This window comes from Panulirus ornatus, chromosome 52 (assembly GCF_036320965.1).
Source record: "Panulirus ornatus isolate Po-2019 chromosome 52, ASM3632096v1, whole genome shotgun sequence".
Lineage (NCBI taxonomy): Eukaryota > Metazoa > Arthropoda > Malacostraca > Decapoda > Palinuridae > Panulirus > Panulirus ornatus.
Genome location: NC_092275.1, coordinates 9,710,701 through 9,727,388, shown reverse-complemented (window position 1 = coordinate 9,727,388; position 16,688 = coordinate 9,710,701). Strand labels below are relative to the sequence as shown.

Sequence of the window (16,688 nt, the reverse complement as noted above, 5' to 3'; positions counted from 1 at the left end):
TGTATGTAATAACCAACGAGAGATCTCATCATTCCTATGCTCATAACAACTACCAACACTCATGAGAATGAGTTCGCCTCTAATGACTTCCCTGGAAAGACCCACTTGTTGACGTTTCCAGTACCACCTACCCTCTTGCTGGATTCTGGAATGTGTGTAACATCTTCGTAAAACAAACTGTTATTGGTCACATAACATTTGACAGACACTCCCACCTTTATAGCTCTTGCAACTCCAGGAAAGTAATTCTGTTTAAAAAAGGATCACATGAACTGTCAAATAGCGTATTACGTTACTTAACGAGACCCCAAACTGATGCTTACGTATACTCTGTGCTACGTCTCTGTGTATGAATACTTCCAACAGCATTCAGTTTACGACACCGTAGCCACAGGGAAAAGCTTCCAAAATAGCCACCGCCTCGTCCTCACAGTGGCCCCAAATTTCATACAAGTGTTTGGGTTTATGACTGGTTGGCTTTAAGAGACCTCTGGCGGCGGGTTTATGAGGTTTTGCTCTTGTAAAGATCACAAGCCGATGCATCTCTCAGTTTGCGTCTCATTTTCTCTCCTTTTTTTAGTTCTTTTTCACCGTCCACAGGTATTTTTCAAGACCAATATATATTTGAATTATGCCGCTTGTGGTCCCAGCCACTTTTCTAGACCACCACCAACCTTTTGAATCAAACATTTCTTTATGCTTCTAGTGGCTTTAGATATTTTCTTAGATCCGCATCTTTTTGAATTCATCTTTTCTCTCTCTAGTTTTCCCAGAAGCCAAATGAATTATGAATATCATCCAAACGAATCTGGTGTTGAAACTAGGAAAGTCTTGGCGATAAGAGCCACCAAAATTTCAGCAAAACTTCTTGCTTCCAGACACTCCAGACAAGACCCATGTTTATTTCTGGAGGGAGCTGTGTTGTCAGTGATCTTCCCGAGGTTACCAATGCCTCCAGACGGAAGACTAGAGATAAGGCAGGGTTCGTGGAGGAGCTTCATGGAACGTGTTTCGATACATTCCTCCTGGAATGTTATAAGATTAAAGACGTTAGTGTTTGTTATGTTAGGTCAGTAGATGGGACGTAAGGTGCGTTTCTTGTACTCTTTCTCATTCCTGATGTTTCTCTTGTTTTCTACCATTCTGTCTGTCTGTATGTATCTTGCTTGCTTTCTTTTTCCTCTTTCCCAATCAATCTATCTGCTTACCTAACCACTTCCATTTCTCTCCTTTTCTCTTCTTTTCAGCTCAGTATCACCTGATGTAGTGTAGCATTATCGACAGATGAAAGCTAAAAGAACCTTTATATTTTCAGACAATCTTAGTGAGTGACTCTGATAACTATCACGTAAATGATACAGGTAATGAAGGAACTTGTCTTTTAGAGTTAACACGGACACGGGGCGGTACCAGGTTAGGTTATATGGTATGTAAAATGTACCATAAGATTAGCACAGTACAGTGAGTACAGTTGTAATGCCACTAGAGATCCAGCTGACGAGGTATATGTTATGGAGATGAGGAAACAAACAGCGTATTGTCTCATAAGGTCTGACCTATTAGCGAAACATTTACGTACGCGTTGCAAAATATGATTTTTTCTTCATCATTCCTCCAGCGATATACGAGGTAGGTTTCTCCTCTTGAGAGGGAAGGTGGCTTCCAGGAAGGTGGTGAGGGAAGAAAACCCATTGGCAGTGTCAGGCCAGGTCTGTGACCGGCCAAGACTTCAAAGGCTGGAAAGTATAATGGTAGATGTGAGGGGGAAAGAAGTAAGGTACTGACTATGAGGATATGAGAGAACCAGAGAAAATGCGTGTAAATGAGGGGAAGATGAAGATGTGTCTAGAGAAAAAGATTGAAAGGAAAGTTAGGTAAAGATAAGATATGAATATAAGGTTTGGACGATGAAGACGAAGGAAATGTGTATGTGACGCTGACATGAGACACCTGTGTGTGATGCTGATGACAAAACTGTGTGAAAGAGAGGATTAGGAAGTGCTGATCCATGTCGGCCGCTGAAGGCTGTAGGCGCCAACTGAAGAAGGCGATAACGAGAACATCGAACTTCGAAGACGCGAGGAGCAGCAAATCAGATATATGGACAGAACATACGAAAGAGGAACAGAACTTTAGAGTGATGGAGAGCTGATAGTAAAGAGCTTTAGGATGATGGATACCATATGGAGAGCTGATGGGAAAGATCGAAACTGAGGACGAAGAAAGAAGTGAGTCAGGAGGTCGTCAAGCGATGGAGGAGATGGAAGCCTTCCAGGGACAAGAGGGAAGGGGTTGCAGGAGGAGAGAGTAAGGGACGTTGTTGTAGAAATGACGACGACGACGTCCCAGTGTTGGGATCTGGGTCGACCGTGACGGAGGGAGAGAGAGAGAGAGAGAGAGAGAGAGAGAGAGAGAGAGAGAGAGAGAGAGAGAGAGAGAGAGAGAGAAGGCCTTTCATGACATAATCTCCTCAACCCTTGCGGGCGACGTCTCAAGACACTCCAGGCGGTGGGCTAGAAAGCGGCTATTATTGTGAGGGAATATCTGGAGTTTTGTGACCGCGTCTTGGGCTCCTCGCCCGCCTGCCTTCGATCCAGGGAGGAGGAGCCTCCCCCCCCCATCGGGGGAATGTGGGCGCCCTGGTGACACTTCTGACGTGACAAGGTTTTAATCACAAATTCTGCGGCCACTACCTAGCGGTAATATCAGAAATACTAACGAAAAGAAGAAGAAGAAGAAGAACAAGAGTAATGATAATAATGATAGCAAAAATAATAATAATAATGATGATAATGATGATGATAACAATAAGACTAACCTAACCTTTATAGTCTTAATGATGATATCATTGGTATCAGTATTATTGATAATGATAATAGATATACAATCAATGAAAGCTACAAAGACCACTTTAAGAATGTCAGGTAACCTTTATTTATAACATTAATTACAAAAATGATATTGAAAACATCAGAACAATATCTGAATAACTGTTTATCATAAGAATTTCCTCGCCACGTATAGTGAAGATGAAGATGCTACTGTACATGTTAAACATATGAACAACAAGTTCTTAAACTCTGTACATTTTTCATGTCATGGGTGATGAGATGGCACGGGTCAGCTATATACACTTATCATAGCCATCTCGAATCTATCTATCTGTCTGTCTATCTATCTACCTGAACACATATATTAGAAAATTTACATCATGTTTTATCAATCGGATCACCGGTTTACAGACGTGAGGTCACTTGTATTCAGGTCAAGGGTCACGAAAGGTCAGGTCATCGATGGTTGGCTCTGTGGGCTCAGGTCTGAGTCCTTGGGAACCATTAGGGTAAAATCCCTGGGTGTGGTGTCAGCAGCCTTGATGGCCTCTCTTTGTGTGCTTTTGGAGAGAAGTGTTGTTAGGTCATGGCTGTTACCGAGGGAACGATGTTTTCCTGCAATTTGTGGTTTTGTGGGATTTTGTTAAGGGGTTCTGGTGATGGGCAGATGGTTTTATAGTTGTGGTTAGTGTTTCAGGGATGTTGCTAGGTGTTCTATTGTTGGTGGAGGAGTGTTGCTAGGTTCACTATTGTTGCTGGGGAGTGTTGCTATGTTTACTATTGATGCTGGGAGAGTGTTGCTTAGGTTAGTAGTGTGACTTTTGTGGAAGTGAGGAGTTGTAGGAGTGTGGGGGAGTTTTGTTGTAGGTATTAGGAAGAATACCCCAGTGTGTTGCTGTTGAGGAAGTGTTGGACTTCTGTTGCTGTTAGCGTTTCCTTCTGTGTTGTTGTAGTGTTGTGTTAGCTAGTGTTGCTGGAAGAGTGTTGCAAGCTGCTGAGCTTAGGATTGCATAAAGATAAGAACTCACCATTGAGACTCCTTGTTGCACATATATATTCTGATGTAATGTTTTCTGTATCTGTTACTCTAGTTTGCTTAACATTATGAGTCGACACAACTCTCTTTTCGTCAGTGTAACACTCTACCCACTAATTTTGTATCAGGATATAAACCTTTTACATTTACTAAATACCAGTTAGGTTCTGATTACGACAACATCCAGTCCTGTTCGAGGTATGATTTCTTTGTATCATTCAACATTATCAACCTCTGTTGCAAATATGATGTTCTTTGTATTATTCATTGTTGGTATGTTATATGTCACTGTATTGCCCCTCACCTGGACGCTCATAGAAGTCTTCTTTTCACAGGGTTCCTATCATGGGATGAGGAAAAGGCGCACGTGGACATCCATAAGGAACTCAACACAATTGCTGAACTTAACCTAGAAGGAGAAGAACAAAAAGGAGGTGGGTTAATGACATGACATGATCCCACCTGACATAACAGGACATCACATGACGTGAAATGATATGGCATGACATGGAGTTACGTGACAAGATATGAAGTGGCAGTGTTTGTCTACTCGAGAAGTGATTAATCTAATCATAAGTCTTCTAAGTACATTTCATAAAGCTATTTGGGTTTATCACGATTACTTGCTCCATGATTACAGCCAGTAATTCATATCAATAATGAGTATGACTTCCTCTCATCTAAATCAAAGAAAGTTTGAAAAACACCTCAGAATTAGACATTTATTTTCCAGATACTCTATGAAGCTGAGTTATTTACAAAGATTTACTGGAAATAGCTTCGAAGCAATTTGATTTATCTGGTATACTTACCAAAGTTTTAAATCACTATATCTTGGGTAGAGCTACAGGACTTTGTCACTTCATTTCTATCACTTTATCTACCACAGCACGAGCTGTGGTTCGGGCCAAAGCCAAGCCCATGCATTTACCAGGACCTTCGTACTCCTCAGACAATGTTCTTATACCTTCCAGTACAAGTACAAAGTTCTTGCACTCATCAGTGCCCCAGTACTCGTCAGACAGTCTTTCTACTTAACAGAAACCCACAACTAACTACTCAGACAGCTTCTTTTACTTAACCAGGATCCCAGTACTCCCCAGACAATGTCCAGGTATTTAACAATGCCTCAGTACTCCCTGCACCTTTTCTTTGTACTTACCAGGGGCCTCAGCACTTCTCAAGACATGCCCTTGTACTTACCAGGGCCTTGGTACTTCTCTAACCATTCCCTTGTACTTACCAAGGCTTCAGTACTCCTAGACCATGCCCTTGTACTTACCAGGACTCCAGGAATCCTACTTGGAAGCATATCAATATGCCTCATGATTTACTGAATTCCTCTGAAAAAATAAAGAATTCAGCGGTTTCTTAAGGAAGAAGGCTGACTTCCCTCACTTAGACACAGACTATTAGGGTATCATCCACCTTCATAGATTGTACAATCAGATTCATAATGCCTTTTCTTAGGATACTGAAGACCAAACTTAGTTTTCTTGATTATCAAAGTGCTGTGGTCATCACACTTTACTTTTATCGATGAAACAGTATGAAAGTTACACTGCTGTCGGTCGACATGTGAGCTGGGGACATTGTCATGCACGTAAAGTAACACTGACATTATAACTTGTAGTTGGATAAACATTTGTTGCCTCTTGTCTCATCTAATTAAGCAAATAACCCCTTTATCTTCCTCACACATAATTAGCACTCTAGACTGTAAATATGCAAATATTCATACCCTCTTATTTTAGATAGGCAAACAGATCATCTCTCATCTCGTTAACGTACGAGAGCAGAACAAAGAGATCCACCCCAACCACACTAACAAAAGCTAACCCTCCTCTTTCCCCTCCGGCAGGAGAGCGACTAATCCAGTATGCTACTGAGAACCTCGTTGCAGAAGTGTTAATCCACCCCCAGGTTAACACCCTTCAACAGTGCCTCAAGAACCTCCTCTCTTCATTCACCAAACACAGACACATTATCCACGCAGGCTATGCCTTCGCTGGATCTGGATCATGGATGCTACAGGTGAGTTATTCCCTGCGTCTTCCAGTGAGCCCAAGATGTTGGGTAGAAGAACCAGTCCAGCTGGGCTTGTGGCATTAGAGGCTACCATCTATCTAAGGCGAGGGAGGAGTTGGCAGCAATGACGTAGTGTTGACACAGACAACACTTGATCTGGCTCCATAGCCGCCTAAAGCACCTGAGATACGTTATTATATAGTCTAACTGGTGAACGTCAATATTCAGCTCCAGCACCAGGAAAAATGATCTAACCCAGCGTTTTCAATATAGAATCAAACATTCAAGTTCATTCGTTCAACCTTGGTATGAACATCATGATAAGAATTTCATTCATACTGACGTTAGACTCTGGGTCAGTGAACCAAAGAAAATCAACCCCCTTGTTGAAAACACTGTCGTCTCTGTGACTACATCTAAGATATCACTTTATGATCAAGTTTTTTATCAACTCAGAGTAATGTTACTACGATAAAACTTCTCTCAAGACTTTCAAAATACATTACATCATCTGCTTCAATGAATCATTTTAATAAGATTCGTTGCTACTTGAATTCAGAAGACACAGTGTAAAGTCTTGTATTCTAGTTCTAACTCTTGTAAACAAAATGTCTCAAAAACTCGGACTCAATGGCAGAATTTACTATTTATATTGTGTGATAGATGTTCAGAATGAGTATTGTTTGCATTGATATACCTGTTAGTATGGAGTACTCATGGACACGTAAGTTCACAGTATGTATTTTGGGTATTTGTGGTACGACAGATAAATAATTTCTCTCTCTGGCTCCGGACTTTTAAGTCATGTTGTACGTGACACCGCGTCCCTATGATCTTCAGCTGAAATACGTAAGACGTCCTCTTGGTACTCTGCATTTGTTTTCTGAATAATGAATGAACTGAGAAAATCACGTCATCAACAGTGACTGATAACTGTAGATAATCCACACCAGTACGAAACTGTCAGCCTTCATAGCATGAGGGAATCAAGAAACTGTGCTACTCATTGATGGCTGGGGTTGGCTGACGCGTGTATTGTAAACTTAATCACTCTGTTGTCTTGGTGGATTCTAATGAAAGATGAAGTACTAAATGCTATTTGAACTAGGTATCTGATAGTATCAAAGCTCGAGTGTAAAGTATCATAAGAAACAGAATGAAGTTGAATTGTCAGGGTTCGTTTTAAGTTGGTCATTAGATCATATTGGTCCAAGATTATAACTTTGTTTAGGAAACGTAAAATAACACTATTATTTGCCGATTTTTCTTTTATCATTTCAATACCTATGGACTCGCTTAGAGTATATTCCTAGACGTCGATATCTACTTCTTAATTTTTGGAAATGAATGTTAGCTTAAGAAGATATCTTAGGTATACATACGTCTCTGCATTTCCAGACCGCCCATCGTCAAGGGCATAGGTTCAAACCCTGGTTGTGTCAGTCTGTCCACATTCAACCCAGCTGTTCATCCATTCTTATGGGTTGGTTCATAAAATGGGTACCTGGCTCAGGCTAGGGGATATATATAGCGTTAATAGCATGGCTTGATTAGCACCTCAGTTACCCGTGTCGTCTCAGCTAACATAATATAAAAAGCTTCAGAGTGATTATCGGTCCATTAAACGCAATCGGGATTTTCTTCCTTAACGGCATAAGCTTAGCTTAGCTTAGTTGCAGCTTCGGTTAGGTTAGGTTTTGTCATGTGTTTCTTAGATCAGGTTAGGTTAAGTTTGATCCTGTTAGGCTGTAGCAGAACTTCCCGTGCTGGATCTATCTCCTTTTCACCAAGTGTTTCGTGCAAAACGCACGGATAATCATTCACTGCCTTGTAAGTTAGTGAAACTACAGTTATTTCAGAATAACATGTTATGGAAATTAGGTCAATAGTTTGGAAATCATGTTTGCAGTGCTTGTTCAGAAATTTGTTCACAATAATTATGAAGCAGCAGTTTGGAAGTCATTACCCCTTGCAACAATAAATACTCGCTGTTTTAGATATTCTTACGGTTACCTCATTTGCATGACGATGACAGAAGTTTGACAATCATTTCTTATCATTTGTGTCAGTCAACTTTGTACAGAAATTATCACCAGTTTCCATCTTACAGGACGGGACCTTCTCTGTAGCAGACCTGATCGCAGCATTCAGTGAATATGAAGTTCAACGCGTCCTACATGCCTACGAGAATTGCATCACCATTGACATCCACTGTGCTGCAGAAGGGCACTGGTCAACACATTTCCTGGCTAAAGAATCATTTAGGTAAAGCTGAATATATTGGTATGAGCTTTCCTAAGCTTCAGCTACAGAGGCCATTGGTTCACTCACTTTCTAGCTATGGAACCAGCTAGTTACAAATGAATATATCAGTTAGAACCAACTAGCTCTAGCTACAGTGGTCATTGGTTAACTCACTTTCTAGCTTTGAAATCAGCTAGTTACAGTTGAATATATTGGTACAAACCTACAGAGGTTTCGGCTACAGTTTGGGGGTAGTTAATGCCGGATTTACATTGCAACTTCTCTTCATTTGTTTCATATTATCGTAAACTGAAGACTTTGTTGGTATTTTTCTATGATTTTCTGACTCCTGAGCACTTTCTCATCAAGTCTGCATGTACGAAATAAAAAGAAATGCAATCGGACTTTTATAAAAGGTCTCAAAGACAAAATAGAGGTGATCGTGTGAGATATTATGTTCTTCAGATAGACATGATTTCAGTCTCATCTAATTTCATTACGGTAGTCAGACATAACCGTTATCATGTTGCCACCTATATATCCAGTCAATAATCACAAAGCTTATATTTATGACTTTCATCATCTCTTGTTAAAATCTGTTTCACAAAAGTGATTCTTGCGAAGGGCAAAGTTGGCTGGTTTCATTAGGTCTAAAAGCAAAAATCGAATCATACGAAAATGTTTAGATTAATAATTCAATGCGAGAAGGCAGTGTTGACAGAGTGGTGTTACCATTAGATATTACTGTTGTGGGTTTTGAATATCTCTGAATGTCTCACTGCAGCTATTCTGTGCATTCCATTGGCTTACCAACATACCTTCATGCATTCATTGTTTTGACGTAAGGGTAATTGTGACTAGTTCATTTGTTCATTAAGTAAAAGTGGCGTATATCTATAATACAAATAATCTGGCAACAATCCTCTGTAAAATAGGCCGGCTTTACCCATGCTGACCTCAGTATCCCATATGACAGTGTCGTTCGAATAGTTGCGTGTGGTTTTACCTTCCATCTACAAATCTGTGTGTGTGTGTGTATATATATATATATATATATATATATATATATATATATATATATATATATATATATATATATATATATATATATCCTAAGGTAAGACAGAACATGTAGACTCGTGGTATACCTTTTTATACAATACTAGCTTCAACATAAGCAACATCAATATACGCTCCCTTCTACCTGCCTTCCCAGACAGTGTACCTGCTAAACCTGAACACCTAAGATCCCCCAAATGGCGAACTACTTATAAATCACTGCAACTTTCCTAACAAACTTAACCTGTGTAACTAGCAAACCAAACTCCCGGTCTACTATCCTCAGCACCCAGTTTCACCAGGCATTATTTTCTGCGCACTAGTACCGCACACAGTGACCACCTAGAGCATAGTACACCAACCCTCCTCTGAAATTACGTATCCATCCTCAGCTGTACACACAACCCACTCCACCACTAACGTGTCACAAAATTATGGGAGATCAGTTTGATGAGCATTTACGTGAACACCACACGGAACCTATGCTCCAAATCTTCACTCTCGGGGATTTCTAATCCCTCTTATCGTATCACACTCCATCAAGAACATTAACAAAACCAAGTAAAAGCACATACCACAAGGACATAGAAAGAGCCATAAGCTAACCTTTTCCACACAAGCTGCAAACCTCATGAAACAAGAAAACCAGATCCGTCTAAAGTACTCATTCCCCATGCATCACAAACATCAGCTTCCTCATGACAGTCACCCCATGCATCACACGCATCATCTCCCTCATAATCTTGTGAGCACAGTTTTAGACAAGAAAAGAACCCTCTGGTTTCCTCTATCAGTATATTATCCACCCAACCCTAAACCGTGTCTCATTTGCATGGTCACTAATCCTTTCAAAATCAAACAACAACCTGTAAAGCTCACAACTCACAACACTCAAAACAATCAAGGGTTGTTTATCTACCACAGCACGTAATGCTTGCACAGAAAAAGGAATAATCTTTTTTCAGTATATATATATATATATATATATATATATATATATATATATATATATATATATATATATATATATATATATATATATATATACATATATATTTATATATATATATATATTTATATTATATGAATATATTTACACATCTTTAATGTGTCTGTATTGCACACTTGAATTTCATGATCTAAGAAAAATAAAAGACTGAATTTTCTTTTATATGTATTGTAGACATTGCTTTGATGTTCATGTTGTATGTATATCAGGGGAAGTCATCTTTAGCGTGGCTGTGTTTTGAACTTAAATTTTGTTGATTTAAAGAAAAAGAATTTGCTCGTTGATAACAACTACATCATATAAGCATTTACTGATTATTATTTTTTCTGTCATGAATTGATTTTTGTTTTATATTTTAGTGTGAGACGTACGTGAAATCATAGGCATTTTAGTATTGCATCACTGTTAAATTATATCCTTTCTTTCCTATCACTTAGAGTATTACATTACTAAAATAGATATCATTGTAACATGTAAATTTCCGTTATGTACCTGAAGGTTAAAACGTTTCAGATAGTGGATGATATATCAGGTTTCACTCAATTGCTACTCTTCTCAGAATAGGTTCAGTGTCAGTGGGGTTAATTTTTTTTCTGTTCTTGTTATAACGATAAAGCCATCTTGACAATGTCAACAATAGTGGTTTCCTATTTCAGTAAACTGTGCCGAGTGACAGTCAACCCTGACGACAAGATTGAGATTACCCCCGGAATCTCCACCTTTGTTCGTTATCTGTCACAGTTCCTCACCAGCACGCCCGTTGAGGAACTTCTTGAACCCTCTGACATTGTGGGCAACATCCGTTTCTCTCGCCCTACACTCTACGTGTTCCCTGGCGGCCAGGGGGACTCGGCTCTGTTTGGAGTCAATGGTTTCAACATGCTTGTGGATGGTGGCTACAACTACAAAGCGTGTTTCTGGGACTTTACACGCCACCTTGATCGTCTCGATGCAGTCCTTATTACTAGACTCAATAGTTCTAATCTTATGGGTATCACAAATGTTGTGCGTAGAAAAGCACTTAGTTCAGTTTATCCCCAGATTGGACATACTTTTTGTAATATTGCAGGTACCTTAAAGTCTCCCGATGGTGACAAAGACAGAGATCCACTTCTCATTAATGTGTGGGATGAGGGACATTTATTACGAGAAAACTTAAGACAAATTAGCTTAAAACCTCATTTGTGTTTCCGTGACAATGCGATGGAACCAATCAACCTATATCACAAAGTGGGACATGGGAAACTTGATATGTATGTGATAAACCCCTCTAGAGACAGTAAAGAAGTGCGTGAGTTCATGCAAAGATGGAACAATGAAGTGATTGCGTCTGATATGGGCTTCACTACTTACAAAATAGGTGATAAAGTTTTTCCTTGTCCACTAACAAACCTCACTTCCATATGTGCCCTATTAATATGGCAACCAAATGATCCAAGTGACACAATTACCAGAATTCTTTTCCCTGGAAGTACACCTCAACACAAAATATTCGAAGGAATAGAAAGATTACGGAATTTAGAGTATCTAAAGTATCCAACATGTTCTGCGAAGTCAATCAAAGCAGCCGCAGAAGAACGTAAGAGTGCGAAGACTATCGAAAAGATTCTAGAAGAAACGAAATTAACGAAAGCGGTCAGTCCATCCCCACCCACCCACAGAATAAAGAGGGAAAGGGTAGATCGTTCTATTAGTCGAGAAGAAAGGAGAAGATTAAGATTAGAGAGATCAGAACATGAGAAAATCCGTGAGCTTAGGAGAGAAAGAAGAGTTGAGAGAAAGGTTGAAAAAAGTGCCATTAAGCGAGAAGAAAGAAAAGAGAAAATTGAAGATAGAAAAGAAGAAAAAGTTACAAGTGAGCTTGAAGAAACTAAGGAAAAGGTGAATGGTCATATTACACTTGAACCTATTGAAACCACCGAAGACTCAAAAATAATATCCACTAAAATTGCCCAAGAAGAAGTCACTAGAACCAAAGTAGAAACACATAGAATAAGAGAAGATGTTACGGATAAAAAAGTTACCAAAGAAATTACTAGTCCAGTTCCTGACAAAGCAGCTCCTATTGTAGATATATTAGATTCTCAGAAGTCCATAGAACAGAGAGAAATCACTACAAAAGCTATAGAAGTATCATCTATAGACTTAAAATCTAGAATAGAAAGTATAGAAACGTTAGAAGCCAAAGACCTACAAGAGATCGAATCGACAGATGTCAGAGAGGCGTCATTGGTCTCTGCTGAGTCTGGCGTTGTGACTGGGGAAGAGAGAGAGTCTTCTCTAGAAATTGAACAGACTAAAGAAATCAAAGAGAAAGAGAAGTTAAAAGAAAAGAGAGTAAAGGAATTAGGTACTCCTGAAAGGCCAAGGAGATACAGGAAGCCAAAAGTTGAATCACGAATTGACACTGGTGACAGAAGAATAAGAGCTGAAGACAGAGCACACCGACTTGAAAGAAAACTCAGGGAAAGAAAAAGCCTTGAAAGAAAAGAACGGAGAGAACGTAAAGCAGAGCTCGAAGAAAAGAAAGATGAACTTCCTGATAAGAAGGGTGAAGTAAAGGAAAGAAGAATAAGGAAAATAAAGAGAGTGGAACATAAAGTTGATGAAGCAGGCACTCCCAAGAAGTCTATTACCCCTGAATCGAAGAGACGTATTAGAAGAGTTGCAGCACCAGAGAAGAAGGAAGAGAAAGTATATGGAGAAGTCCGACCTCTCAAACCTCCTGTCCCAAGAGCTCCACGAGGTGAAAGAAGAATAGTCTCTAGGGTAACTCGAGAAATTACGCACAAGAAGTTAGTTGATGACAAAAACAGAGCAGCAAAGGCTGCTGATGCAGCACTGAAAGAACAAAAGCCTAAGCCTTCCATACCGAGAGTTGCAGCGAAGCCATCACCCAAAGTGCCAAGAGCTAAGAAGATTGAGAAACCACCTGTACCAAAACCAGAAGAACCAATGAAAAAGATTATCACTGGTGCAGCAGTGAAAGCCGGTGTCATGGCTGCTGCAGTTTCAGGCGTTGCTGTGGTGGAGGCAGCTGCTGACCGTGAGGATGTTGAAGAGATTGTGGCCCCTCTCAAAGAAGCTGAAGATCTTATGCTTGCTCCAGAACAAGATGAGGAGGATCGTATCTCTGACATTGCTAACATTCCTGGAGTAAAGGAAATAAAGTTGGATGAAGACACTTTACAAATTATTGACAAACAGCACCTTGAAGAAGAGGAGAAAGATTCCCTTATTTTGCATGAAGAAGGTGTTGTTGAGCATGTAGAAAAAGAAGACGTAATTGAAGAGCATGTGGAAGCTGAGAAGGAAGCTGAAGAGGAGGAAGAAGAAGAGGAGGAGGAAGAAGAGGAGGAAGAAGAAGAGGAAGAGGAGGAGGAAGAGGAGGAAGAAGAAGAAGAGGAGGAGGTTGAGGAAGGAGAGGTTGAAGAAGAAATTGAAAAGGAAGAAAGAATAAGAAAGGAAGTGAAAGCTGAAGAGGAGGAAGAGGAAGCACCTGAAGAGGAAAAAGTGAGCATCTCAGAAAAAGAAGATGAAGCAGAAAAGAAAAAAGATCTTAAGGATAAAGTCGAAGGGATTACAAAGCTTGAAGAAAAACATGAAACAGAAGATATCTATGAGAAGATTGAAACAGAAGATCGAGATGTCTATGCCACTCTACCTAGCAGTGCGAAACTTACAGAATATAAGGAAAAATATGAAGAAAGACCAGTCCGAGGAATATTCACTGGATTTGGCGTACCTGCCGTGGAACCTAAGGAAGAAGTCCTACCGAAAGAACCTAGCCCAAAGCCAAAAGAAGATGTTCCAATTCCGACATCTCTTCCTGAAGCGATATTCAAACCCTCTGCACCACCAGTTCATCCCCGGGAAGTTATCAAAACACCAGATGAAGTAGATGATCTGCCAATTCACGAGGAAGTAGAATCTATCGAACGTGATATTTACGAGAAAGATATTGAGATGGAAAAACCAGCAGAAGAAGAACTTGATGTTGGTTCCCCTCTTATTGAAGTTACAGGAGAATTACAAATCAGAGAAGAAGTAACAACAGAGAAACACGAAAAGGAGTTGGTAAAGGAAATTACCAAAGAAATTAAAGAGAAGGAAGCACCCGAAGAAGATGAAATTTCAAAGGAGGAAAAGCCATCTAAATCACTCGATGAATTTGAAGCCAAATATGCAGAATTTAAGGCAACCGCTGTTTCTGAAGTTATACAGAAAGGCGAAAAGATTACTGAAGTAACGGAAATTTCCAAGAAAGTAGACAAAGCTGAGCTCCTAAAGGACATTGCACAAACCCTTGGTGAAAAAGAAGAACCCATTAAAATCAAGAAACCAGAAGCTGTTCCAGATGAAACAAAAGAAGTAGAGGAATTGCCAGTTGTAAAAGATGAGAAACCAGTTAAAGTTATCACAGCATATGAGGAACTTAAGATCGAAAAGCTCCCTGAGAAAGAACAACAAGATGAAGAAGAGAAGGAAATTGACGAACTAGAAATTCAGACAAGAGAAAAAATTGAGGTGAAAGAGAAAGAAATTACTGAAATGATGGAAAAGGATCAAATATATAAGAAAATGGAAGAAGAACGTAGAGTACAAACCACTGTTACAGAGGAAAGACAAATAACAGAAGAAACTTTAATAGAAGAAAGGATGGAGAAAATTGATATTGACAAAGAGGCAAGAAAAATAGAAGTTACAGAAGAAGAGATAGAAGTTCTTGAAAAGGAGGCAAAGAAAGCAGTTGAAATTACAAAAGAGGAAATAGAATTTGCTGAAAAGGAAGCAAAGAAACTGGATGAAATCAGAAAGGAAGAAGAGATCAAGAAAACAGAAAAAATTGTAAGAGAAGAAAGGGAAGTTCCAGAAAAAGAATTAAAGATCGTAGAAGTTATGAAAGAAGAAAAAGAAATTCCCGAAAAAGAGGTACAAAAAGTAAAGGATGTGACGAAAGAAGAAATAGAAATTTCTGAGAGAGAGATTAAGAGAATAGAGGTAGTTACAAAAGAAGAAAAAGAAATTACTGAAATTGAGGCCAAGGAAGTTACTATTGAAGACAGAGAATATATTCATGAAGAAAAAGCAAAAGCAATTGAAGTAACGAAAGAAGAAAAGGAGCTGATAGAAAAAGAAGTTCCAAAAGAAGAAATACTTGTTGAAAAAGAAAAAGTGGTAGCTTATGAAGTTAAAGAAGAAAGAGAAATTGTTGAAAAAGAGGCAAAGAAATTAGAAGCCATTACAAAAGAAGAAATAGAGCTTATAGAAACAGAAATTAAAGCTAAGGAAATGAAGGAAGTCAGCATTGAAGAAATAGAGCTTATCGATGAGGACAAAATGAAGGTAATTGAAATTACGAAAAAAGAAAAGGAAGTGGCAGAAAAAGTAGTTCCAAAAGTAGAAAAGGAAGAGATAGAAAAAGAAGTGGTTGAAAAAGAAGTTGCAAAAGAGGAAATACTTATTGAAAAAGAAAAGATACTTATTGAAAAAGAAAAGGAAGTAATAGAAAAAGAAATTCCAAAAGAAGTTAAAGAAAAAGTTATAAAGGAAGAAAAGCTGGTGGTAGAAAAAGAAGTTCTAAAAGAAGAAAAGGAAGTGGTAGAAAAAGAAGTCCCAAAAGAAGAAAAGGAAGAAGTTAAAGAAATTCCAAAAGAAGAAAAGGAAGTGTTAGAAAAAGAAGTTCCAAAAGAAATGGTAGAAAAGGAAGTTCCAAAAGTAGAAAAGGAAGAAGTCAAAGAAGTTCCAAAAGTAGTTAAAGAAGTTCCAAAAGTAGAAAAGGAAGAAGTCAAAGAAGTTCCAAAAGAAGTTAAAGAAGTTCCAAAAGTAGAAAAGGAAGAAGTCAAAGAAGTTCCAAAAGAGGTTAAAGAAGTTCCAAAAGTAGAAAAGGAAGAAGTCAAAGAAATTCCAAAAGAAGAAAAGGAAGAAAAAGAAGTTCCAAAAGTAGAAAAGGAAGAAGTCAAAGAAGTTCCAAAAGAAGTTAAAGAAGTTCCAAAAGTAGAAAAAGAAGTCAAAGAAATTACAAAAGAAGAAAAGGAAGATAAAGAAGTTCCAACAGAAAAGGAAGAAGTTAAAGAAGTTCCAAAATTAGAAAAGGAAGAAGTCAAAGAAGTTCCAAAAGAAAAGAAGGAAGCTAAAGAAGTTCCAAAACTAGAAAAGGAAGTTCCAAAAATAGAAAAGGAAGAAGTTCCAGAAGAAGTTAAAGAAGTTCCAAAAGTAGAAAAGGAAGTCAAAGAAGTTCCAAAAGAAGTCAAAGAAGTTCCAGAAGTTAAAGAAGTTCCAAAAGTAGAAAAGGAAGTCAAAGAAGTTCCAAAAGAAGAAGAAGTCAAAGAATTCCAAAAGAAGAAAAGAAGAAGTTAAGAAGTTCAAAGAAAAGGAAGAAGTAAAGAAGTTCCAAAAGTAGAAAAGGAGAAGTCAAAGAAGTTCCAAAAGAAGAAAGGAGTCAAAGAAGTTCCAAAAGAAAAAAAGAAGAAGTCAAGAA

The 16,688-nt window shown here is 38.7% G+C and overlaps 1 protein-coding gene across 1 annotated transcript in view; it reads left to right on the top strand.

Annotated features, from left to right (window-relative positions):
• LOC139764985 (uncharacterized) overlaps positions 1-16,688 on the top strand; it is a 225,239-nt gene that overhangs the window by 178,681 nt on the left and 29,870 nt on the right. Inside the window, exons 2-5 of the mRNA XM_071692038.1 lie at positions 4,203-4,301; positions 5,729-5,901; positions 8,006-8,160; positions 10,864-16,526. Of these exons, the coding sequence (XP_071548139.1) occupies positions 4,203-4,301; positions 5,729-5,901; positions 8,006-8,160; positions 10,864-16,526 (6,090 nt within the window). The remainder of the gene's footprint in view (positions 1-4,202; positions 4,302-5,728; positions 5,902-8,005; positions 8,161-10,863; positions 16,527-16,688) is intronic.